We start from the raw sequence: 25,380 nt of genomic DNA on the forward strand, positions 1-25,380 counted from the left end.
TGAAGTAAGAAAATGTAAACTTTATTGCAACTTTGTCATTCTACCTTCTCTGATTTACAGAAGAGAAAAACACTTATAATGGCACAGTCATCGTAATATGTACATTGCTGATACTGCAATAATCCAGACACTTGTGTTGTCCAGATTTAAGAGTGGCATATTAAGGCACATGGTTCGCTCAGTCTGTAGAGGGAAGGAATAACACATCAAAGCTTTTCCTGCAACATATTATGTGAACATACCACAGCGTTTCATAAAGGCATTACAACAGGAACTTGAAAAGCTCCTCACTCAAAGGGCTGTGGGAAATCACAGTTTGTCCATTGTGCATTCTGCTCTAGGAGAGATTAAGACGTCAATGTGTTCACAACATACTGCGTTGCACTAAGACATTTGGTGATCTGATAAGCTTTCATTAGACCTGAGTGTTTGAGTTGATACAGTAAACTAGTTCGATCAAAGTTTCACAATCAGTTTAGTGGTCTAAGTGATAAGTTTCCAGAGTCTGTATCATCACTGCTGGCCAGCTAAGATCGCCTCGTGAAGAACAAATCAATGAAGAAAAATACTGACAAAGAGCACTGTCGACTAACCAACCATATATAGAGCAATGCATCATGGTATAAAGATTATTACATTTCTTCATGGGCTGACTTTGAATATAATCACAATCATTTACATGTCATTCGCTTAGAGCATCAAGTCAGTGTTCAAACAACATGAGATATTCTGTTACATCTAAACTAATAAACTGAAGAAAGCTACGTGTCGCTACAAGCACAGTTCAAAGAGTTGGCTAAGTCAAGGTACACCTGAGGGCAGAAACTGAATTACTCAAGAAGGTTTGTGCCAGGCGGCCACTGCACCTCTATCATTTCAAATGTCAGGTCATGCTTTGGACTATTTCAGGTAAATCGAGCAAAAATATGTCTTTTTCTTCTGTAGCAGGGCTGAATGCGATGCTCTCATATGCAAATAAGAGGCATAATTTAAGAGAGTATTGTATTTATGTATTTTCGTTCAACATTTGGGGAAATAAGTTTTGATTTGATGTTTTGCTGAGAGTTTGATGAGAAAATTGATACCACTCTCTTATGTACCTGCAGTAGTTCGCTGAAGTACCACAAAACAATTATCTTAGCCTAAAAACCTAAGAATTTTCCCTCCAAGAAAAAGTCCCGTAGTCTATGTAAGCAAACAGAACTGCAAGTTGTTGTCTTTACAATTTGTTTTTGTTTTTGTTGATATTAAGCATTATAATGAGCATTATAATGCTTAATATCAACAAAAACAAAAACAAATTGTAGTTTTACAAGTGTTGGTTGCCAAACTCCGTTAACTTTGGACCAGGCTAGTTGTTTCCCTGCATCTCTGGTCTTTACATTGAGCTAAGCTAACCGGCCGCTTGTGGTAGCTTTGTATTTACAAAACAGACAGGAGTGACATCAGTCTTTTAAAAATAAAAAACTGAACGTGTGTATTTCCCCAAATGTCAAGCTTTTTCGTTAAAATGTCCTTTCCACTTGTGACGTGTCATCAGCAAGGCTTTCTTCAGAACTTCATTTGGCTCCCATGAAAAAGCATTTCAACACAACAACAGTCACATAGTAAAAAAATTTTTTTTTAAAAAAGAGCCACCTATTTAAAAGCCCTTGCTGTAGCAGGTTACTAGGAAGGTCAAATTTAATCTAAATATATGTATAGTTACAATGGCAGCGGCTTGGCCTCAAAGTCCATCTGGCGGGACATGTATGTCCAACAGAGTGGCACGTCAATAAACTAAATCAAAAAATAATCTAAGAATATGTGTTTAGGGGTTACTGCAGCCCCTTCTCATTCACAGGGTGTCAAGTAGCCTAATTCTGTTTTGTCACAGCCGTGGGTGTCCGAGTGATGCACACATGGTGCGTTTTGTGTTATGCACAATGTGACAAGGCCGTTCGAAGCAGGTCATAAGGAGGAGATCTGGGGTGGCTGGACGGAACAAACCCGGGACTTTCTCTCAGGAGTTAACATGGATTTCATTGAAATAATCCAAACCATGTTCTTTTCCAAACCCCAATCAATCATTTTTGTTGCATAAACCTGGCCAAAAGGCAACCGTGTCAAATTTAACCCAATCCATGACCTTTCCCCAACCATAACCATGTGGTTTTTTTTCGTGCCTAAATGTGAGGCACCTTGTGCGGCTTTGAAGAAAGAAAACAGCATTATTTGATTCCCTGGGAATGAGAACATGTTGGTTATCGTGTGTCTGATGAATTTGTAAAGTAGTGAAAATCCATAACTTGAGGTACATTCATAAAATATCAGCCTTTCAGCCTGATAAGTTCAAGTAAAAGCCTTTCCAATGAGTAAGCGTGACATACACGTCTGTCCCCGTGTGCAGGTTTCTGTGACCTAGTTTCATCCCAGTCTGTATTTCCATCGAAAAAGCCCTTTTAAACATCGTCCTTTGTCTATCTATATGTTCATTTGGTCTTCTTGAGAGATTCAGATTCTTTTAAGCAAACAAAAAGGCTTGCTTTGTTCCTCCTTAATCAAGAGAGCCAGCAGCAACAAAAAAATGTAAAGACTGTAGAAATGCAGTATGTAAACACACAGATTTCTCCGGAACTATACAAAAAAGAAAAAAAGAAAAAGAAAAAGCAGAGCGGATTAAAAAGTCCGGAAACAAATCAGCCAAGAGGTAAAACAGATTAACATTTTTAAAAAAGGAAGAAAAAAATACAAATACTTTTGAACTGTAAAGTGCAAGTATAAAAAAAAAATTCTTTCTACATATCAACTCAAGACAGAGCCTTGAGACAGGGTCAATGGTCTTTAGTGGAAAAGTGCAAGTTGAGAACAGCACAAGTATTTTCTTTTTAAAAAGAATTTGATTAAAAACAGTATCAGGATAAGTCACTGACATAAGTGACTCAGCTTCTCCGTAAGAAAACGGCCACCTCTTCCAGGGGCACGGGGTAGTCCTGTAGAAACGTCCCGCCGTCGAACACCTGCGCGTTCCGGCTGTCCTGCCATTGGAAGCCCCCGTCAGGTAAATAAATATCCCTCTGCACTGCCCCCTTCTCCACCACTGGTGCCACCAGGACCTGGAAACACACACACACACACACACACACACACACACACACACACACACACACACACACACACACACACACACACACAAGCTGCAGTTCATTTCTTCACTATCGGATGCCAAGTATATCAGATGCTGACTGAAGGAACTCAATCCCCTCCCATCAGAACACCATTAAGTCACCTCGTCTCCGATGAGGAACTGGTCATCGATGGTGAAAGTCATGGGGTCACTGGGACTGAGCCACCACATCGGCCGGTAGATGGGGTTTCCCGTCATCTGCCACTCCTCTGCATACTTTTCTATCAGCGGTACCACATCCCTCTGGTGCTTCGCTATGTAGGTCCGAGTTAGGTTTAGCACCTTTGAGAAAAACATCATAAACTTCATGAGGAAAAATGAGTAAGAAGTTTAGTCATAGAAGGACGGATCATTGTCTGCCTTTTTGTCAAACTGTATTTTCACTCAGAACCATTTATTGTATGCCTTTTCAAGAAATCTAGAGCAACAAAAAAAAAAAAAATGGAAGCCCTTTCCTAAACTAAATCATCTACCACAAGTATTTCAGGAGAAGAATAATATTGACAATGAGGTCTGCTAAGGACATTTGTGCCATCTCTATATGCAGACATGCAGACGGAACTGAATAGCAGCTCATTGTTGACACAGTGGTTTTAACACTGTTCAAGTCCTCCTCCTGTCTCACTCTGGCCAAACTACTCTGGCATTCCTAGAAGGGTCACATCCTCTTCAGCGTCCCATGACAAAAACAAAAGTTGACCGCATCTATAAAAAAAATGTATTTTTATGAGTTGGGATAGAGAACATTTGTAGGAATGAGCTTGAATCACAGCCCGGGTTTGAGTAGATCTGTTCTCTAATTGAGAAGTCAGGCATGTGTGTGGGTTTGAGGTTTTATTGCTATTTGATTCCAGTGTGGTCGCTGCTGTGACCTGTCTGTGACTGAGTGAAGTCTCACACATTCTGGAAATAAAGGTGCACCACATTTAAACGACAGTAAAATGCCCATACAGGAGTCATTTATCATGTGCAGTGCAGCAGTCTATTCTCCACTAAACATCTCCTCAGTCTCACTTCATCGGGGTTTATAAATTGAAGGCCATGCAAGAGACCAAAATGGAAAACATTGCTGCTGTCAAACATCTAGCTATCCAAAAGGCCTATTTTTTATCTTTGTCACGCAACACAAGTCACAACCAATATATTTTGCTGCCTGCGTCCTCTCCTAGTGGAAAATAAATTCAGTTGATCACTCCCACTCTGTCTTACTTGTCAATTACTCATGGAAATCTTAATTGCCTCAATAAAGTATTTTTCCAAGACTTGTTCTCAAATTCATTATCATTCCTGCTGAAGTGGCCGTTGAGAGTGAGAGTGAGCCATAAATCTAGAATAAGGAGAGTAATTCAGAACAGATGGACCCTTAACCACAGGTGAATGAGATGAGGAAAGGCGGGAAGGGCAGGGGGAAGGGCAGGGGGAAGTGTGTGTGTGTGTGTGTGTGTGTGTGTGTGGGGGGGGGGGGGGGGGTGTTGGAAGGGGGGCTTTATCCTCTCAAGAAACATCAAGTGTCTTTCTGTTCAGGAACCTGAGCTCTGGTACCACATTGTCAAAAGTATCAATTCATGTCACCGGAGAGGGCAGGCCTTGTTTTCCTGCTGTGCACGGTGAATAGCACATTCCTGATTTCCAGCAGAGAAGGACAGGGTTGAGTCCTGCCTCTCCTACCAGGTCTGAGTTTGGATAGATCAGGTCTCAGCAGCTCCTGAGGCTCCCCTGCAAAAGTATCGGTGGGAACTTCTCGGCACTGACCCTCAAAACTGACGGGGAAGGCTGCTCGGTCAATAAACTACTTCTCTAATGTCTATTTTTCTTTTTCAAAAGCAGTGTGTGGAAGGAAAGATAATCTCCCACTCCCTTTTAGAACATCTAATTGGCAGCTTTCACACCTCACTTGACTTGGTCTTTCCACAAGTGAAAATCTTGTTAACAAGTCTGGAAAAGAACGTGAACCTACTATGTTGTTCACATCGTAATTACATCGAATGTGGATGAGGCAGCTATAATGTCACTCAACTCAGTCTGACTGCTGGTGGGCTACATGAGGAGCTCTGACTGCGTTGTAATGTGTGTTCAGTTCATGGTTGTGTACCTGGTCCTCCCCGCAGACCCAGGGTGGTGTGTGGAAGCTGATAACAGGGAGAAAGGCTGCGATCTCCAGCCAACGGATGAACAACTCCTCATCTGTGACCAGATCTCCAGACAGAGAGCCGCCTGTGCAGAGGGACAGAGCAGGGACAACGGCAGAGAAAATCATGAATTAAACAGTTGGTACACTTCCTACCTAATTTTTCTCTGTGGTTATTGAAATGGGCAAATATAAGAGTAAACAGATTATGGGATATTGGTCCTCTGGGAGAAGTTAGTCCTATTTTCTTTTGTTCTGGGTGCCAATCCATGAATCAAAAAGATGATCAAAAATTAGAACAATTCTATATTTTTGTCTGAAAGGAAAGCAAAATGGACTATTTAATATTTGATGATACATTCTAATCAATTTGGAGATAGACTGAAGCAACTATTGCACTTAGGTTTTCTTAATATTTTAATGAAAAATAAATTAACTAGTTTATATGCTGATATAAAAAAAATATGATTTAAGACATGGATTAAGAAGTGATCCAAATGCAGCTCTCACAACTGTCACAGTAATGGATAGATTAAATTCACAATCTAAAATGTTTTATGTGTAATTACAGTACATCAAACGATCTCTTCTGTCTGTGCTCCTGACAGCTCCCTGTTTTCTCCACTTCAAAGTAAATAGTTTTCTCCCAGACATTGTCTGCCTGTCAGCCTGCCTGTCAGCCTGCCTGTCTGTCTGTCTGCCTGCCTGCCTGCCTGCCTGCCTGCCTGCCTGCCTGCCTGTCTGCCTGCCTGCCTGCCTGCCTGCCTGCCTGCCTGTCTGTCTGTCTGCCTGTCTGCCTGCCTGCCTGTCTGTCTGCCTGGTTGCTTGCCTGTCTGCGATCCACCATCAGAAGAATTTGGAATATTACAGGAATACACTTGATTTTTGTGCCAGAAACCAGAAGTTCAGATCAAATCAGAACCTTTTTTTTTTTTTTTTTTCATGTAAAAGGCAAAATTTCATCATAATACTAGAAAGGAGAAAAATTACTCAAAGGCTGTGGTATTACCTACTGCATCAGGAATGAGGAAGTTGTATCCCAGCAGAGTGTGGTGCAGCAGGGAGGGAATGATGGCCTTCAGGCCCATCGGGCTCCAGTCCGACTGCAAGGGGGTCATCCTAACAAACAGCGGCTTGTGACTTGACCTGAGACACAGAAAGAAAGAATCGTTACAAACATGAGCATACCTTAAAACGAAAAGCACACTGAAGGAGCAATGTCAAGATAATGAAGATGTACTGGGAGAATGCCTGTTGATGGAACATGTTTGCGGGCCTTACCTCATCCCTGCTGTCACGATGGTGGAGTCTCCTATCCTGGTAGCCAGGTCAGCCAGCAGGCTGATGTACTTATCTCCGCCCAGACCCTGTGGCGGCCGCAGCGCCTGCTCCTCGAACAAATTTCCCTCGCCCCCCTCCAGCAGGATGTACTCCATTCCTAGATGGGCCTGCAGGGATCCCACCCTGTCCAGGAACCAGCTCACCGCTCCTGGGTTTGTGATGTTCAGCTTTACACAGTACTTTCCTCGCCACTGACTCATCACAGGGACCTAATGGATGGAAGAACAGAGGAAATGGATTTTAATTGGAGTTTATTTTACACTGCTATTAGTTTGTCTGGGTAATTAGTGCCTCTTTCTGTTGCAATTATAGATTTTCTGGATTAGGCCATATTCACACTGCTCTGCGTTTTATCAAACTGGAAGTGGTGAATGAAGAGAGGTTGCAATGCAGATGGAAAGTATCATACTTGAAAAAAAGATCTGTGTCTGGATTCTTTTTGACAGAGTACTCGTAAGTTCAGGAAAGTTCATTGTTATGGAGAACTGCAGATGACATGGAAAATGTTTTCCATTATGTGAACACATCACAACAGAAAGAATGTGGATATTTTTTTGACTATTTAGGGGAGGCAACTCTGTACCAAAATGAAAATACAAAATGCCTCGCGGGTCTCACCAGCTGTCCCTGAGGGGCCGAGGGGAGACTGAGCCAATAGGCCTCGGTGCCGTCGATGAGGGAGGTGTGGAACTGCGTGGTGTCCACACCCAGGAAAGGGGACAGGGTGATGGAAATGTTAAGAAGCTTGACAAGTGGGAGGTCCCTGGTCAGTCTCTTGGACATCCCCCTTTTCCTGCTGTTGAGGTAGTCATGGTCCTGCAGAGACACAGACAGATACACAACAATACTATATGACTGCAGGAACAGACCATGTGGGCACTTTGCTTTGCAAACCTGTGGCTGTGACAGTATGACCTCTGTCGGAACCATTTGACATATATCATAATCCTCTGGGATTTACATGCTTAAATCAAACAGAGATTTCAGATTCCATAACTGTGCAACAAAAACTCTTCAGAATATAAATGCTGACCCTAGAAGGTGAAATAGCTTTGGGAAGAAAGGGCAGATTAGTACATATTGTGTAATTTCTCAAGTTTTGTTCTGATATTTCAATTATTCTGCTTTTTTTTTTATTAAAAAGAAAAAGAAAAATACTGGAAAAGAAGAAAAAATATAGGCTAGAATATGGCCTTTTAAATTACATTTTTCTTATTTATTTAATTTTTTTTGCAAAAAGCTACTTCATTTAGTGTCTAAGTGATAAGTGACAAACTTATTAGTAAGTCAAATTTCCCAATGCCAGCAAGTCATTCCATGCTAATATGGAAACTGGGAAAGAAAGGTCATAGTGTGACTGATAATTTATGAATACTTGTAAAACTGGAGTGAAAGAGAGGATCATTGTTGCCAGTCACACTTCTGCAGAGCCTTACACTTCATGCACAACTTCAATTCCATAAGTTTCCATGCAGGACTATACACTTGACTGGTTCTTTATAGCACTAAGTGAGGGGAACAGGGCGATGCAGAGCCAACAAAACTGGTGGTTAATATCTTTGATGTACCAGAAAACCCGAGATTCTGGGTAGGAAAAAGAAACTCTTGTTCACTGAATGGTATCCCTCAACTGACATGTGTTATTCCTCCCATTTTCTCCCCCTCTCTCTGTTCGTTCACACCTACAGAACTGGTAATGGGAACATACTGCTGCCATTGTGTCTGTGTATTGAGAGTTGCCTAAATTTCAGCTCGCTGATTGACGTGATTATGTGAAACTCTGCTGCTTTCTCTCCTGTTTCACTGTCCGGGTCAGATCGCAGCATCGAGCTGGTGTCAGGATCACCAGCTAGAGTTGGTCTTGGCTGAGATCCCTTCAAATCTCACCACACCCAGTTCTTCACCATCCTACAGTTACCACACTCAGAGCAACCGGAGATCTATTCAGAGAGGCTCTGTTTGTCTTCTCTCAAATATATTTGTTTTGCAGTGGAACATCAGCAGGTGTTGACACGGATCTACTTGACTGTGGTCCGGCGGTCTTGTTTCTGTATGCTTCGCAATAACATTCAAAGGAAGTAACTGGAAATGTAAAGCAATAACCGAAAGCACTGATATCGCAAAGAGCAGAAAAATATCACAAGCCCTTCTGTAATGAAAACACACTCACAATGGACCAAAATACAGCCAAGTAAGTTTAGAATACCTCAAATAATACTGCATTTACAGTCTTTAACATAATTCAAAATGTGTCCTGCAGGTATGCTCTTTTTTTAACATGAAGGCAATGGGGCCTAAACCATCTTTTTTTTTTTCTACATTGTGATATTTCAGTGCACCTGTCCTCCCCCTTTTCTTCCCTGCCTGTTTCCAGCGCTCTGGCGATCCACTTAAGAAAACTCTTTCATCTCTATTCCCGGCCAGTTGTGAGCCTCTGACCGATGAACCCTCACCAGCCTCGCTGCCCTGATGGTTGAAGACGAGGATTACGAGAATCAGTGGCTACACGGTGCATGAAATGTCTGACAGATGATGGTTGAAATTTGAACTTCAACGGGAATAGCAAAAGAACCAATATGCGAGATAACTAACAAAACTGCACTACTTCTGTCAAGACTTGGTAATTAATGCTAAAACAGACTATTCAAATTATACATAACGCAAGGAGGGACATTTTTAATTTAATAAAATAACTGGCAATTAGGGAGAGGGACACTTTAATTTGATTGTAGAGGAGGAGGCCGATTGCTCCAAAAATCTGTGATGGTTTTATTAGGTATGTTTATTTTTATTTACACCTTCTGGTTTGCCAAAGTGACCACTGAATATGCAGTTAGTAAAAATTATAGGATTCTTTTATACTTTACCCATCCTTAAATTTAACTTCTTTAGTTAACTCATGATAACGTCTTCAATTTTGGAAAGTCAACACTTGAGGGTACCAGATCAACTTGAGTTGCAGCTTCAAGCCTCTGGCTACATTGAAATTTAATGACGAATGGATTGTTTTGGCTACCTGGCAACCATCCGCCCAAGTCCTCCATCTAACATTAGACAGTAAAAATTGTATTCTTGGATTGGGCATCCTTAAGGTGTAACTCAACCAGTGAGATTTTATCCAGAGCAGGCCTGCCTTTGAAAAATAATTGCCAAACTAGAACTCAATCTGTGATAGACTTTAAAGGCTGGAAGAAGAAACGGTGTTGAATATATACCATATCAGAGAGGAGGGTGGTGGAATGTTCATTGAGGCTGATGACTCCCTCCCCCAGCTGGTGTCTCCTCAGTCGATTAGAGAAGGTCCTCAGCTCCCTCTCCACCTTCGGCCCTGAATCAACGGAGGCAAGCAACTTCCAGAACGGCAGCCTGTAGGACACAGAGGAATCATACGGGACCTGCTGCTCTGAGAAATGTTGATAAATAACCTCAAAGTTTCAGTCAGGGCTCACTGACCCCAGCAGTGCATCACCGTTGGATTTATTACGACAACAAGAAATTAAGCCAGTAGAGCCACATCTCCTCTAATCTTAATCTGAACTGAACTAACCACAGTGCTTTCATGTTGGGCAGCTCCCTGCTGTGCTCAGAGAGTTGTTGAACCGCTTCCTGGTGAGCAGCTTTCACATTGTGGGCCACACACACAGTGTACTGCAGAGGGAGTCGCTCCATACTAGGCAGTGACTGGAGGCAGAACTGCTGCCTGCTGTCCATCCCGAGCTGCAGGGGAATATCCGGAGAAACAAGAACTGCGACACCTGCGTGGAAGAAAGCAGAGAGGAGAGGGTACAGCACAGTTTATTACATCGTGCTTGTCAGAAATACATAAATCTGATGAACAGATTCTGGAGGTCTGATAAAAAAAAGATACAACAAACACATTGATGCAAGGAAAGGGCCAGGTGCTTTGTTAGTACATCAAAGGAGTCACGTGGTCGGTCTTAAATGAAGGCGAGTAGAGAATAGTGCAAGTATGAGATAGTCCATCGCAGATTCCACTTATATGACATCGTGCGCAAGTGTTACTGAGACCCGGCTGAGTATGACGGATGGAGTGTTGTGGGAGGTAGAGTGTAGGCTGTGTCAGCTGATATTGCTCCACTCAGATGTAAGAAAAACACTCCCTAGAATGAAATATGGCAGTATGCCGCTGGATGAGTTTACCCTGCGACTGCTGGCAACTTTTGAGTAGGTAGGTTACACTGCACACCAATGATAGGGGAGTCAGGTAGCCAGGAAAGTCACGCTGTTAGTAAAAAGGAATCTGCTTTTATTCGCTCGCTTTGTTTTGGGTTTGGTTCTGAACATTAAAACATGAGCACTACCTGTCCCCTGAACCTTTTATTCTCTCCCTATGACAAAAAAAACCCCAAGAAAACAAACTAAAAGGAACCCCGATGGCTAAATTAGTCAACTATAACCCCCTAAAAACCTGTGGGAATCCCCTATTTTCTCTCACACAGTATGAATATATAGTCCTTCAGAGGGTGTGTGAAATGATAAGATTATGTCTAGCAGAAAGTTGTGTCCGCAGACGTAGTTGCCCTGCAAGGAATGCCTTGTCCCTCTCAGGTTACCCCGACCCTCACCACTTCTCCCCCAGCCTGACTCCCACCTTCTCCCTCCCGGCTTTAACAACCTTCTCTTCCTCTCCGCTCTGCTCGGCTACAAGTCTGTCCCGTCTAAGGTCAGCAAAACCCAGGCTGGTATCGATATGTCGCCTTCAAACCCAGACTCTGACCCCGGCCGCCTGCTCCAGTTAAATCACAATCTGCTCAAAGTAATAGCCAAAATTGGGATTTTGAGATTTCTTGTTGATCAATAAACAGATTATACAGTCTGAGAAGCCGGTGAGAGCTTGGTTCACTTCAGCAACCCTCTCCAGTTTCAATGGGCTTACTGTTCTCATGAAGTCAGGGACCAGGAGCGGGCAGGATACTCATGTACCAGTTTATAATCAGATTAATAGTTTGGGAGATCAGTATTTAAGCACCGCATAAAGCCTGGTGAAGAGCCTTCAACCTCGGGGTAATTCTCACGTGTTTGCAACGGATAATGTCAAAGAGATACTGGTAACACCTCAGCTGCCTCTCACAAGGTATTAGGTCACCACCCAATTGCTTGTTGCACATTCAGAAATGGGAGATAAACGTAGATTTTTGCTAGGAAACATTCTTATATATATTATATTATATATATTCCTATATAAAATACTGCAAGAATTATAATTGCTCAGTGAATTTTTAATTAAGCCAAGGTGCTATGAAACTGTATATGTCTACTGTACAGTGGAGTAGAAGGCAGAGCAGTGGAGAAAATTTAATATTTTTAAGGGAATGCAGGCAGTGGAAATATAGGCAATGAAACTCCAGCAGACACCAAGCAACCTTGTCGAATGATGTGACGATACAGCGAGCTGAAAACAGTGTGTTTCACCAAAGTGTGCAGGGGATGGAAAGTGGAGTTTAGCTTGCAAGCACAACTTCTCTGATCCTATTTAGTTTTTATGGGAAGTGACAGTGCGGAACCTCAAGAAAATGGGACAACCTGGTCCAAGGCTGCTCGACCTATTATTCCATCCCTGATTAAACAAGCAGAATTGAAAGTTAAGTTTACTAAATCCTGTCTCAAAAGCACATGATTAAAAAAAAAGAAAGCTTCTCCTTCTCATCCCTGGTTATTTACTGTAAATATCTTAACTCTAGATGCATTTACTGGAGAAAAGAAGGAACCAGTAAGTGTCATTTAAAGAAAGTGAAGCAGCTTCGAGGTTTGAGTTACCACCAAGCACCAAGGTGGGGTGCCCTGGAGTTTAAGGGGAAATGAGGAGGGGACCCTATTTTTAGAACAATTTCTTATAAATTCCAAGCTTCCCATAAAATATTTTCCACTTACTCTCAAAGGTGAAACTATACGCCTGACTGAAAGTATCCTCTCACCTTCAAAGCAGCAGCAAATGTAAAGATGGATGAAGTTTAATGGGCAGATTTCAATGATCTGACACACATTCCTAAATTTCACATCTAAATCGAATAACCCTCACACACACGTGAACATACGTGCGTTTTCTCGCACATTCACGCACACACTTCCTTTAATGGGAAGCTGTGGACTTCCAAGAAAAACAAAGCGTGACTTATGGGACCAGAAAGGTTCTGCACTTCCTCTCACTCAGTCTGAGCTGAAGGTTGGGAGGTGGTAGTGGAGGTGACCCCGTGGACCTTCTCAGGGGTCAGGAAGGTATTAATGTGACGTCTCGGTCCTTGGAGAGTGGCTGGTCTAAAGGAAAAGGCTGCCGCTGACTCCCTGCTGCTGTGGACCAGATGGGCTGCACTCCTTTACCTGTCATATCTAAGCTGTTATTTATGACACCCGTGCACGCGTACAACCCTGACTGGGGTTATAAAAATGTGCATTTAAACAGTAACTGCGTGTGTGTGTGTGTTTGTGTGTGTGTGTGTGTGTGTGTGTGTGTGTGTGTGTGTGTGTGTGTGTGTGAGTGTGTGTGTTTGGGCATGCATTTCCTTAACAATGGAAATTTAGTTTCTGTGCCCAACCTCAGGAAACTGATGGCCACAAAACTGGGATCTTGCCATGGTAGTAAATTTCCAATCCCTCTTATTGAAAAAATAATGAAACAGTAAAGAGACTTTCTCTGCTCTACTCCTATCATCAATCAGTTTTATTGTTTCAAGTGTGAGACAGTGTTCTGTACAAACATCACAAGTAAAAATGTGTCCTCACTATTAATAGATTAGATGAGAAGATCCCAGATGTAAATACTTGATAGATAATGTAATCCAAAATTATTTTCTCATCCTTAATCGTTTCTTTTTGTACTTCTGAGATGATGAAGTTAGCATGTTTAATTTATATTAAGAAATGCTCGCCGAAACTGGAAACAGACTCAACATGACCTCCAACACATCCGACCACCGGCCTACAGGTCTTTTGTTTCGACCCTCAGATACGACTCAAAGGAGTGTTTCCTACATTAAGCGTCCCTGGTTAGTTTTAGGAGCAAAACCCACCCGGCTCACTTGGCTAGTAAAATGCCTATTTGAACTACGTTGTGTGTTAAAGTTAATACATTTTTTTAAGTTAACCAATCTTTCGTTATGGCAACAGTAAATGCGTATTTTTTATAAAATCAATCCCATGTCTTGATTGGAAATGGGAAACGAAATGTATTCTCCTGCACACGTCCTCCTAACAAAGAAACACTCAGACAAAATAGACATTACTTGAGTTGAGACACTTCTTCCGGAAACTAGATTGTCAGTATCTAAATGACCGCTAGAGGATGCTTAATTTTAAAATGTAGCTATGGGCTGCAATAAGATACTTGCTCATGTAGAGGGTTGTGATCAAGCTAATACATACTGTAACTACATTAGAGGACAGAGGCTGCTCCATTAATACTCCATTTAAAAAGTCTCTCTCTACTGTCGTTGTCACACTCGATGGAAAATATAGGAGGTTGACTGAGGAGAATCTTTTGGGCGATTTTCAAACATTAGCTCTCTCATACAGGAGATGACAGCTTACTTCTAACAAAGCTTCGGTTGGCTAAGTAAGTCATTCTTGAGGTGTTTCACATCTTACTCGTCCAGGAGGGTGGAGGTTTCAGGGCAGCTGCCCATGCAGAGACCTCCTGGTGACCTATTGAGCAACACAGATGAGTGTTGTTGGGCAGATTGTTTTCCTTCAAGGAGAAAGCTTATATTTCTACATACGTGTTACTCCTTGATCTCAGGTTAGTGTAAACACAATGAAAATGCCAAAGAAATACTCAACTGGAAGCTACAAAAAAAAACAACAACAACAAAAAAAAAAAGCTACATTTAAATGTTATTTGGTACTAAACTTGTTTAAGCAAGCGGCCTCCAAAAGATGTAAGGAGAAAATATTGGTATTTAGTCTCCCCACCCTGAACTATTCACTTGTAATTTTAAAAGGCCGAAAAGACAAAAAATATATAAAAATTAACTCATGGTCCACTCACTGGTTTATTTCTGGTACTTTCTGTGACGCTTTCCACTCAGATTAGTAAATAACATTCAAATTCTGACTATAATTCTTGTCTGTTGTGGTTTCCTTGTTTCCTGTGTTTTTGCTTGCCATGAAACTCCATCATGGAAATTTGTCTTTTAGCTTGTTGTTCTCTTCCTTGTCACTACAAAGCTGTGTTGTATCAAATAAAGTTGATTAAGTGTCATTATCTGAAAAGAGAAAAGTCAAAACCCATGATGCTTTAATCCCTATCTCTCTGTTGTGCTTGGCTGCTTCCCTCTGAGATACCAAACAACAAATGAGCAGGAGCAGTAAAGTATCATCCCACATGGAAAGATTGAGTCAGAGAGAGAAATAAAGAAAAAGGAGGGAGCTGGTGACGTGAAGGGGAGAACAAAATTATTTTAAAATAAAAATTTGTGAAACCGTGGGCATCAGGAGAGTGAGAAAGAGGTCGTGCAGATTTCAGAATGCACTCCTATACGCATGTTTAGGAGGTCGTCTAATATCTTACAAAGTTGTCGTCAAGTCCTATGAGTCTTGCAGAAATTATATCTGATTATAATACTTCATAAAATGTAGCATGGAAAAAAAAAAGCTGATTTAAGGAGACAGAAGATAAATGACTGGCTGAGTGAGCACAACGGGGCAACAGGGTAATGTCAAAGGTCAAAGTAACAGCTATCACACTGCCACGTAATAAAAACACACGGGATCACTCACAGCCCTTACTTGTAATGCTGGAACAAAGTACCTGCATTCAGACCATGGAAGAATGAGGCCCTTTGATTAAATTAAATGTTCATATTAGAAAAATATGAGAATGGAAAAACCTACCAAAGACAGAGGAGCTGGCAAATATGCTGCTCAAAGTGTTCCAACATCCAAAATAAGTATAATACATAATCTGATGCAATCATTCAAAATTAATAAATCATAACTGTGTTTGTGTGGATGAAGGAAATGGATATGAATAAATGGTTTCTTTTGCTTATTATTAAACAAATCCATTGATTCTATTCCCTGAGCGTAAAAAAAAATCTCGAGTCCTTTTTATTCACTAATGGAGGCAATTTTTGGACTTCCCCATTACATTTTGTCCCCACACCATAACAACAAAACAAAAAATTCTGAGCTTTGAAATATTAACGCATATCATTTATCCACTCAGCGTTTGGAAATGTGAACACTTCTATTTATCAGATAAACCTGATTTAACATTGAAAACACTGACAGCTTTGTCACTTAAAAATATATTCTGTCGAAACACGACTGTATTCATGCAAGCTACAGCACAGCTATCTTAGCAATATATTAAACCAGAGCTGGCATTAAAAAAGTCAGTAAATAGTACTATAAACTAAGTGGGTTGTTTTCAATATTACAACGGCTATTTATCAATTTAAATTGATAAATAGATTGCAGCTGTAATTTCATGAACAAAATCACCAATACACTATTACAAAATGTAGATGTATCTAAACATTTTAATTATTTAAATATCTTTATTTAGATAATAATGATGTTATCGAAGTAAATTAACAGATTATTTTAGGACAGGCACAGAGACACAGTACATGTTTACCGTGAGGCACGTTCAGCAGTTCATTTCTAAAGTTTATGGTAGCTGCATGTCTGCTCATTAAAACATTGTAAAATTGTATATTCGTTGCAGAGATAAGCTTTGGGACACCTTCTTCTGAAGAGTCCCTTCTTACGTTTTCAATGCAGGATGTGGCTTCAGTGATATCTAATCTGTCCTTAGTAGCTCAGTTGCTTTTGTATGGATAAAGACAGGTGGGGCTGTGACAAGTTCATCCAGTTGGCAACACTCTCAAATGTCACTCTACTGCACGGTTGCATGTATCTTCTCTGCTGTCTCTCTGCCTCACTTTTCTTCCTCTTCTTTACTTTGCAACTCTTTGTCTCTCGTCTTAATACTTAATATCCACAATTACTGTACGGTATGTTGTCTTTCATTTGTTCTGTCCCTCTGTGTTTTAACCTGTCAATCTTGCTCTTTAACCTTCCCCAGGAGTCCTCTTAGGTTAGTAACGTCAGTCACAGCTCCTTAGTGCCCACCACTTTTATAATGCGCCCCCATGCCTAACTAGAGTCAGTGAAGACAGATCCCATGCCCACACCTCACATGTATACGCGAACAGTCAGTGGGTTCAAACAGCTGTGAAGCTTAATGTCACATTAAAACTGCAGCCAAAGCAGACTGAGGAAGAAAGGCGGCATCATAGCGCTGATGAAGGCTTTGTGCCAAAATGCAGATTTGTCAGTCCATTAATTATAACTAATATTCACCAAAATGATCAAGACATGTGGGGACTATTTTACTGTTTTATTACCGTTGGACTACTGCCTTTCTTGAATCTGTTTTAGGGGAAACAAGCTGCAGTTCTTTTTCCGCCCAAATGAAACTCATCACAGTACACTTAAGGACCCGATCAGTGCAAACCATATCATTGCTTTGCCAGTGCATTGAGTGCAGAGCTTGGAAATAGGGTCAAATCACAAGACATGACATTTTTGTTTGTTGGGGACCATGCACTCACATCAGCTGCACTCATCCTGTTAAAAGCAATGCTGTTTAAACTTGGTTTGCTGAGAGTTGGTGTGGACAGCTGGATTTAAAAGCAGCCTTTCCATAGAGGAAACTGATCATACTCACTGAGGTGTAGAGTTACACATCATGATATACAGTACATATTTACAGCTGAATTCACTTTAGCAGCCATACTGAAAGCCCTGTCTCTTTGTTTTATGTGCAGCGCTCTTGGAAAAACAACTAACAAAAAACTTGGCTATAAATGACACCGAACCTACATAAAAAAGATTTACTTTGTATGTTGTCTTCATTTTACATTCTGTAAGTAATTTTTTGCTCCTGCATTCAATTAGACTTGGTCGATTGACATGAAAAAATAATAACCTTTTCACTGCCAAAATGCGGAACAATTCAATAATCTGTTTAAGCTTTCACACGGTTGCATAAAGTCACAATTTCCCATAATGATCTTGTTTACTATCCACCCATAAATGTGGATTTTTTTTTTTTTTTTTATCCATAAAGGCTACTTCAATTGTTTCCTGTCTTGAAGCTATAAACCATAACAATAACACAGTTATGACTCTACTACATAGTGCTGTTTGTTGCAGCCGCAGTCATACTGCAGTTTAAAATGTAATGACTCAGGAGCTGCTTTTGTCAGAAGAGGAGGATGGACACAGCTGATGCAGTCTGATGTTTTTGGATGAGGATAAAGTTAAAGAAATGGTCGTCATTCAGCTATGCAGACAGAAGAGATAAGGTAGCAATAATTGTTTTTCAACTTCTCATGAAAGTCCACGTCCAATGCCTCTCCAAGGTCTTGCTATCTGGAACACTCCTGGTATATTATTTACATAAACTGGGAAACTTTGCACAATAATCAATCATTAAGCAACCACTTTGTTGAGCACAACAGTGCAGATGGTTATGTGATTATTTTGCCAGGATGGCTGCTTGTATTTGATTTAATCAACTATTTATTCAAAGTATCTGACTTATGTGGTGTGCATAATTGCAAACTGCAGTTCGTGATCAGTGAGTAATTGATACTGAAAGTCAGTCAACTTAAGGGAAGACACTCCTGTCAGAATCGAAGAGAATTCATTGAGTCATTGATCTTCCTCACTGGAAATAATCCATGGCTGGATTCTCATTGTACTGGTTCAAATGCACGTAAATGATTTGTTTGAGTTTCATATATTTCCTTTCTGCAGTGGTCTGAGGAGGTGGGAAATTTGGTGTCAGTCTTAAAACACTAACACAGCAGTGTATCATTAGATTGTCTCTCATGCATACTACATCTAGTATACCTTCTCACCCGGATATACAGTGAATCACCAGAAGAAGAAAAATCCCTCCCTGCAGTTCAAAGAAATATCACCTTTCTACCTGCAGCACAGCCCTGTATGCGTCTGATGGTTACACCCTTGTTAATGGTGTGATTTACAGTACATACTCGAATCCACTGGTGATATAAATATCAGTATGAAGGGTGTCAGTTTACTACACCGACACCAGAGTGATTAGGTTGTTGGCAAATGAAGAAAACACATGAACGTTAGCGTCTTTTCATCTGTGGAACACAGAATGATGATGAATGTGGTCACCCGGAGAGGTTGTGAAACTTTCTGAAAATATGGCACATTAGAACAAATCTGACACAGCCCAGTCTACACATAGTTGGGCCGACTTAATTTTTTAACTCGTGAGCTGTTTGCACAAAGAAAAAAGGCTGCACATCCTCCTGAACCAATTTACAGGAAATAAAAGGAAAGCAGCCAAGTACCAATTTCAATGTCTTCAACTATGGAAAATGATTCTCTCTGAGACCAAGTGTGCACATTGTGAAAATCCAAGAAAATCCAAACAAAGACATCCTTCAACTTTTAAGCAAGATATCACGTTAAATATACCTTTAATGCTCCAACAGGCGTCGTTGTCATTGCTGAGCATCAGTTTGCTATCTTTGGGGCTCCGTGTCTGTGAGTGGTTACTCGGCAACATTTAAACTGTTGTTCTCATTCGGATCTCATCTCAACTGTGTGTGAATGTGTGTGTGTGTGTGTGTGTGTGTGTGTGTGAGAGAGTGTGAGCGTATGTGTGTGTGTGTGTTTTTCTCAGTGCAAAGCTAAAGAGAGAGGGTCCTGATAATTACTGACGTCCTCTCACAAGGTGGAAAAGGGATTTGAGTCATGTGACTCTCTTGTTAAGCCTGACACTGTTACGTAACATCCCAAAATGTGTATGCGCGTGTGCATGTGTGCATTTGTTTCTGTCAGTCTGTGAATGAATGTGTGTGAGGATACTGCTAACAATCAGTGAAGTCATAACAGATGATTGTTTGTATCACCTCGCTGGCTGATGTCATGCTCTCCACGGAGCATTTTAATTTTGTAGCTACTCATACAACATAGAACTACACATGCACACAATTACTGACAAACATATTCACTTTACGCCAAAGAAATACACCTTTAAATGTGCATGTATGCATTTTCCAATCAATGTTAGTCTGATAAGAATAATAACAATCCCATATTTATTTCAAAATAACAACGACTGGTTAGTTTGAGCAGCAGCTCAGAAACCAAACACCTCATAAAGACAACCTGTGAGTCCAAAGTTACTGAGGTTAATGCAAAACTCTCTACCACACTGCACACACTGCACACATTCCTCATCAGTCGCATTAACCATTCACATCCGCTAGTGGTCCCTGCCTCCCCCCTTTAACCTCAGGATAAAATCTAACACCCCCAAAATAACCTGGTGAGTTATAAGAGTCAGCAGGGCCCTCATCCAACCTGCCCTTTTAATAGAAACAAAAGGCAATTACCCTGGTATCCCTAAGAGTTAATTTAAGATGCTAAAGGTGATTTGCTTCCCTTTGTAGTCTAATCTCTAAATTAATAAACTCGGATGCCACAGACAGTATTGAGTTACACTCTATTTGTGGGCCAGCCCACCAATCCACTCAGTGGTGTGTGTGTGTGTGTGTGTGTGTGTGTGTGTGTGTGTGTGTGTGTGTGTGTTTTGGGTGATGCTGCTTCTGGAGCCATTTCTTCTCAGCTAATGCACAAACAAACACTTACATGAAAGGTTAAGGGGGTAAGAAAACACAAAAACATCCACAGGGCTTCCCTCACGCCCTGGGATTCACGCCACAAATTGTATACCCGCTGTTGTGGGGGTCAGATTTCCAGAGCCCTTGTTTTAACCCTGCACCAACTGAAAGTGCAAGAAACAGCTGACCCTGTGTCATTTGAAAGATTTGAGAAGATCTCTCATCTTTTAATATGTGCGAAGAACAACAACTCCACTTTTGCAAATGAGATACTCTCCATTGACAGCAAATGTCAACTGGTACCAATCCCATCAGTGACCTCTTACCAGATGAGCCCAGGAAGTAGCGTTCCAGGGCAGAGCCGAAGCCGGAGGGATTGTCCTTCAGATCGCTGACGATGAAGGTCTGCATCGTGGCGTTTTGATCGTTGATCGGCCAGGTCTGACCTCGCACGCTGGCACCGCCATACCAGGACACGTTGGTCATGGAGAAGCAGTCCTGCAAGAAAACAGACACATGCATACACATGCAGTCACAAAAACATAGTGAGAGTGGAGGGTAAAACAGGAACTGAACATGACATTGATGCATTTGACTGGAAAGAGCAAATATGCAAAAGGAAATATATATAAACAAAATTTTGTGGAAGAAAAAAGGCACAATTGATGGGACAAGGAAATTCTGTTTTCCAGATTATTTTTGTTTTTCCACTCAAACACATCTCTAAAATAGCCACCAACATTTAATGAATGTCACAACCTTTACAGAAGCATCCCAATGCTTTAGTACACTTAAAAGCTCATGGTTAATGTCAATTTCATTTATGAATCAGTGGCCTATACGGAGAATATGGCTTTCTAATGCTATTCAATTTTATGTATTTTAGATGAATATTCAGCGTGTGTTACACTGGTGATAAATCGCATGGCACGAAGTGATGTGTGATGGCTGGTACATAAGACTGTCGAAGAAAGTATGGCACGCAGGAGGGATTGAGTGACAGAGGGTTTTCTAAGAGAAAGCTTCCCTCCCATATTTAGCTTTGGGACACAAATGCGCAGAATTGGAAGCTCATTTATTTCACGTCATCAAAATCTGTGCTTTGAAGGAGTTTCAAAAACAGGTGCCAAATGGTCACCTGAGAGGTACTGCATGGGCAGGATTTGGGAAATTAGAGGAAAATAGAGACGACTTTGGTTTGGAAAAGATTTTCTGTGAGCAGTCGCGCCACATGACAGGGAGTAATGGCGAGGAATGTTCCAGTGGGGACAGATTAACCTCCCCAAACGTCGCAATAGTTAAATGCCTTTGATAATTAAGCTGAGGGGGGAAAGTACAGTAAGTACTGTGCGTGTAAAAATGCATAACAACTGTGACGAAGGAGCTTTAACACGAAATGTCTTCCACCCAGTGCAGTTAATAAGAGGGCTGTAGGAAGGGCAAAGGGATGAGAGAATCACGCAAACAAACAATACCACGTCAACTCAAGCGTCACGATTCTGTGTTGTTTCATACAATTTAATAGGATGTCGTAGTTATAAAAATTGGATTTCAAATCCATCTAAAGATCCCCAAAATAAAGTTTTCAGAATCACACAGGGTAAATAATTAATTTATACACAGCATTCACAAAAGAAAAGGATAATTACACAATTTGTTAATACTGTATCTCCTTTCACTTGTTCTTAAGGATTCTCTGGTGCCTTAATCATTTTGTATAAGCAGGTGGTGGGTGAAAAATCGAGTAAATTGAGTTTCATCGCCGATGGAAAATAAATGTATAATGCACAAATCATCTGGAATAAAATTTATAGACTATGATATTGTATTGACAGATTTTAGGAGGCTGCTCGTTAAATTTTACATTGTGCACAGTCATTTGCCAGTTAACGCTGAGTAAACTGCAAACTGAGACATCCTAGTTCTAATCTACTTCTACTTTTTGCGCATCACATTTTGCGTAAAATGAACGGACTGGCCCTTGAGTGCAGGCTGCAGAGAAAACCTACCTTCAGCTCCACATGACAGTGCACCGGCGCCCAAGTCATACTGTAGCACTCCGTCTCCGTATCCTCATTCACCTCCAGCGAGATCTTCACCTCGGCCACGGAGTCCCACGTATAGCAGAATTCAGTTTTATTAAGCCAGCACAGGTTCCTCACGAAGGGAACCTCGATGTCGGGGTTCCCCACGTTCCCGACGTCAATTTCCACGTAGGTCTTGTCCTCCGTCAGGGTCTGAATGACCAGCGAGTGGGTTCTTCTCTCCCAGATCAGTCCGCTAAAAGTCCCCCTGAGGATCCAGTTTTTGTTGGGCTGGTCCACCACTTGCCAGTATATGATCCCGATGGTCATTACAAAGAAGACGGCCACCCCGAGACAGGCTATAGCTCCTTTCCAGGTCTCGTTCATCTCCTTCAATCCCGTGTCCCATGTTACCTCTGGGATGGGGCTAGGGTTCCTATTTCGAGCGTGGGGCATGTTGTTTTTTGAGATCAGCAAAGAATCAAACACAAAAAATGCTGCAGAAATCTCTGTGCGTCAAAAAGCTCTGCTGCTTCATCATGTCATGGTGTTTTCAGTGAGGCTGCAGTGTAACCAGTCTACTCTTTATCTTTACACCGTTTACACTGCTGTTTTTTTGTGTGCCAGCAACAGAGACCTGTCATGTGAAGAAAGCTGTGAGAGAAAAAAAAAAAATCCAGCGAGGAAATAACACAGTATGAATGAACAGATAACTTACCACATACTGCTGCTGTTTTAAAAGAGTTGGATTTGTAAATTGCATTGGCTGCAGTGAGCTCATGAGCAGCCCCAAGCCGGGTTTGGCAGCAATGCCTACGAATAGCTCCTAAGACGCTGTCTTGCTTGCCCTGCACTTTCTGACGTAACGCCGGGTTGTTTCTTCAGACGAAAGGTAGAGAGAGGGAAATGGGGGATCAAGAGGGTTTGGCAGAGTCTTGGAGTTGCCCGCCGGGGTGAGGAGGCCACGGGCAGCCTGGGAAGGGAGGGACCCCCATGCTTGTTCGCAATCTCTCCCTGCGCTCTCCGTGCGTAAAGGCTGTGCAGGCTTGTCATCCGGTGGTTTGGTAGACGGCGAGTCGTGTCAATTGGACATGGCAAGCTCGGGGCACATGCCATGTCTCATCCAAATCTGATCCTGCGGCGTTTAACATTTTAACAGGCAGCAAAGGGTGATTTCTGGAACTGATACTGAAACCACAAGTCAACCACCCAAAGAAGTGTAATATTACAGACCACTGATGTCTTCATGCAATGTGTGTTTCCGTTTAGTTTAATCAACTCTAGTAGGCTTATTAATCAAATTGATCAAAGATAAATATTGACAAAAATTATTATTACATTTGTTATTTGAATTTAGGGACTTTGTAGTGTGGAGGTTAAAATATATTTGATCAGGGTTTTTTTTGACAGTTTTGCTCAGTTTACAAAGTGAGATGATGAGCCACCTGTCATCCATCAAACATCAATGCTGACACTCCAGGGCCAGAGCTCTAAGCTCATCACAACCATCACACTTAAAATGACTTTATGTACATTACTTTTACTTTGTATTTAGAATGTATTCTACCTTTCCATCTTATTTCAAGCTCTGCCCAGAATCTAAAATTTAAAAAAATCCAGAATCCTAAATGTCTTTAGTGTGAAGCCTCATTTACATATGGGGGTATAATCGACCAATAAATTGACTAATGAACACAAAACCAATTTTAAAAGAATTACACTCAACGCAATCAAATGCGTATTTAAATTCAGATGAGCATTTCCCCTACCTTTCTATTAGTGTCACTTGTTTTGTGATCTACCTGTCATTTTTAGCCAACACCAATAGGAACACTGGTTTCTAAAAAAAAAACACTCTGACAGATGTAAAACTCACAACACTAGAATAAATGTCTTAAAAAGATGCTAAAGGAGACTCATCTGTCAGATTAAATACATATTGCAGTGTAAGCAACATTTCAAGGTCTGATATCCAAACATCTGTAAGGGTTAATTGTGTTTAGACTTGAATAAAATAATCTGCACCTCAAAATGTTGCAATTAGACAGACAGACTATGTCTCACATGCAACATGTTGTTCAGTTCTTTAAGTGGAAACAAAAATGATGTGCCAGTGCTCCTATCAGCTAGTATCAGCAAATAGCATACATTATAAATTTCAACACTGAATAAAAGAGGGGGTATTGCTAATGTTCACAACATAGCCTAGATTTATCATACCAACCATTTCAATTACTAGAGCAACAAGACGAGGTCAAAACTTTGAATAAAGCTGGACCTCGTTGGAAGTGGAAGGACTTTTAAACTGCAAGGGTTACACGAAATTGCAGAATTTGGTCAACCTGTTGTTCATAGGGTTCAGTGGAGTCATCAATAAGGTGTAGCCTATTATCTGATTGAATATTTGATGGCGCCGTCAATTCAACCATCACTATACATTTTGGGGGAGAACAAACAACACTGTTGTTCATGTGAAATGAGATGCTTACATACTCACAGAAACAGTATGTTCTGTGGTTTAACTGAATTGGAGACGCATGTGTTTTGCTGACATCAACAGGATCTTCGCTGCTGGCATTAGCGCTAACTTTGGCTTGCTGCTCCCAGCCTATATTTTGTGCCAAAGAAGTGGGAAGGATGTGACTTTTGAAGCTCTGCTGTGTTATCGTTGGACTCCGTTCGAGTTATCTTTGTGGCCCTTCGAAGCCAGGACGACATCACTGTTGGACGAGCTGCCGACAGAGAGAAGCACTGCCTGAACCGAAAAAGGTGAGCGTCATGCTATGCCCCCTGGGTAATGTAGTTTATTCAGGTCCATTACGTCTAGATCAGGGGTGTTAAACTCATTTTAGTTAAGGGGCCACATACTGCCCACTTTGATCTCAAGTGGGCCAGACCAGTAAAACCATAGCATAATAACGCATACATAACGACAATATTTCTCTACGTTTAAATCATTGGTGAAGGTTTTTGGATGATAAACCCTATTTTAAGGTCTTTCTACAATAAACTAGAAACATAAAGAGCAAAAACTCAGACATCAGCCCACTGTTTATCTGGCTGGGCTCTCCTCTGCAGATTCCCTCG

General features: G+C 41.2%; 1 protein-coding gene across 3 annotated transcripts; it reads right to left on the minus strand.

Moving 5' to 3' along the window:
• LOC138206480 (SITS-binding protein) lies at positions 1-23,342 on the minus strand. 3 transcript variants are annotated; one of them, XM_069163221.1, is made up of 11 exons: positions 23,012-23,342; positions 22,279-22,930; positions 20,596-20,767; positions 10,183-10,390; positions 9,851-10,001; positions 7,254-7,451; positions 6,576-6,844; positions 6,304-6,440; positions 5,259-5,380; positions 3,269-3,448; positions 1-3,095 (listed from the first exon to the last, which is right to left on the minus strand). In XM_069163221.1, exons 2-11 carry the CDS (start codon positions 22,747-22,749, stop codon positions 2,922-2,924), a joined length of 2,082 nt encoding a protein of 693 aa, XP_069019322.1. In that variant the 5' UTR covers positions 22,750-22,930; positions 23,012-23,342; the 3' UTR covers positions 1-2,921. The 3 variants fall into 3 exon arrangements, with proteins under 3 accessions (XP_069019322.1, XP_069019320.1, XP_069019323.1); XM_069163219.1 differs by having other exon boundaries at positions 22,279-23,342; XM_069163222.1 differs by lacking the exon at positions 1-3,095 and having other exon boundaries at positions 3,367-3,448; positions 6,308-6,440; positions 22,279-23,342.
• Positions 23,343-25,380: the final 2,038 nt, after the last annotated feature.

The sequence above is a fragment of the Embiotoca jacksoni genome, unplaced genomic scaffold, assembly GCF_022577435.1.
Source record: "Embiotoca jacksoni isolate LCO1_2020_lvr unplaced genomic scaffold, fEmbJac1.0.p SCAF_3, whole genome shotgun sequence".
Lineage (NCBI taxonomy): Eukaryota > Metazoa > Chordata > Actinopteri > Embiotocidae > Embiotoca > Embiotoca jacksoni.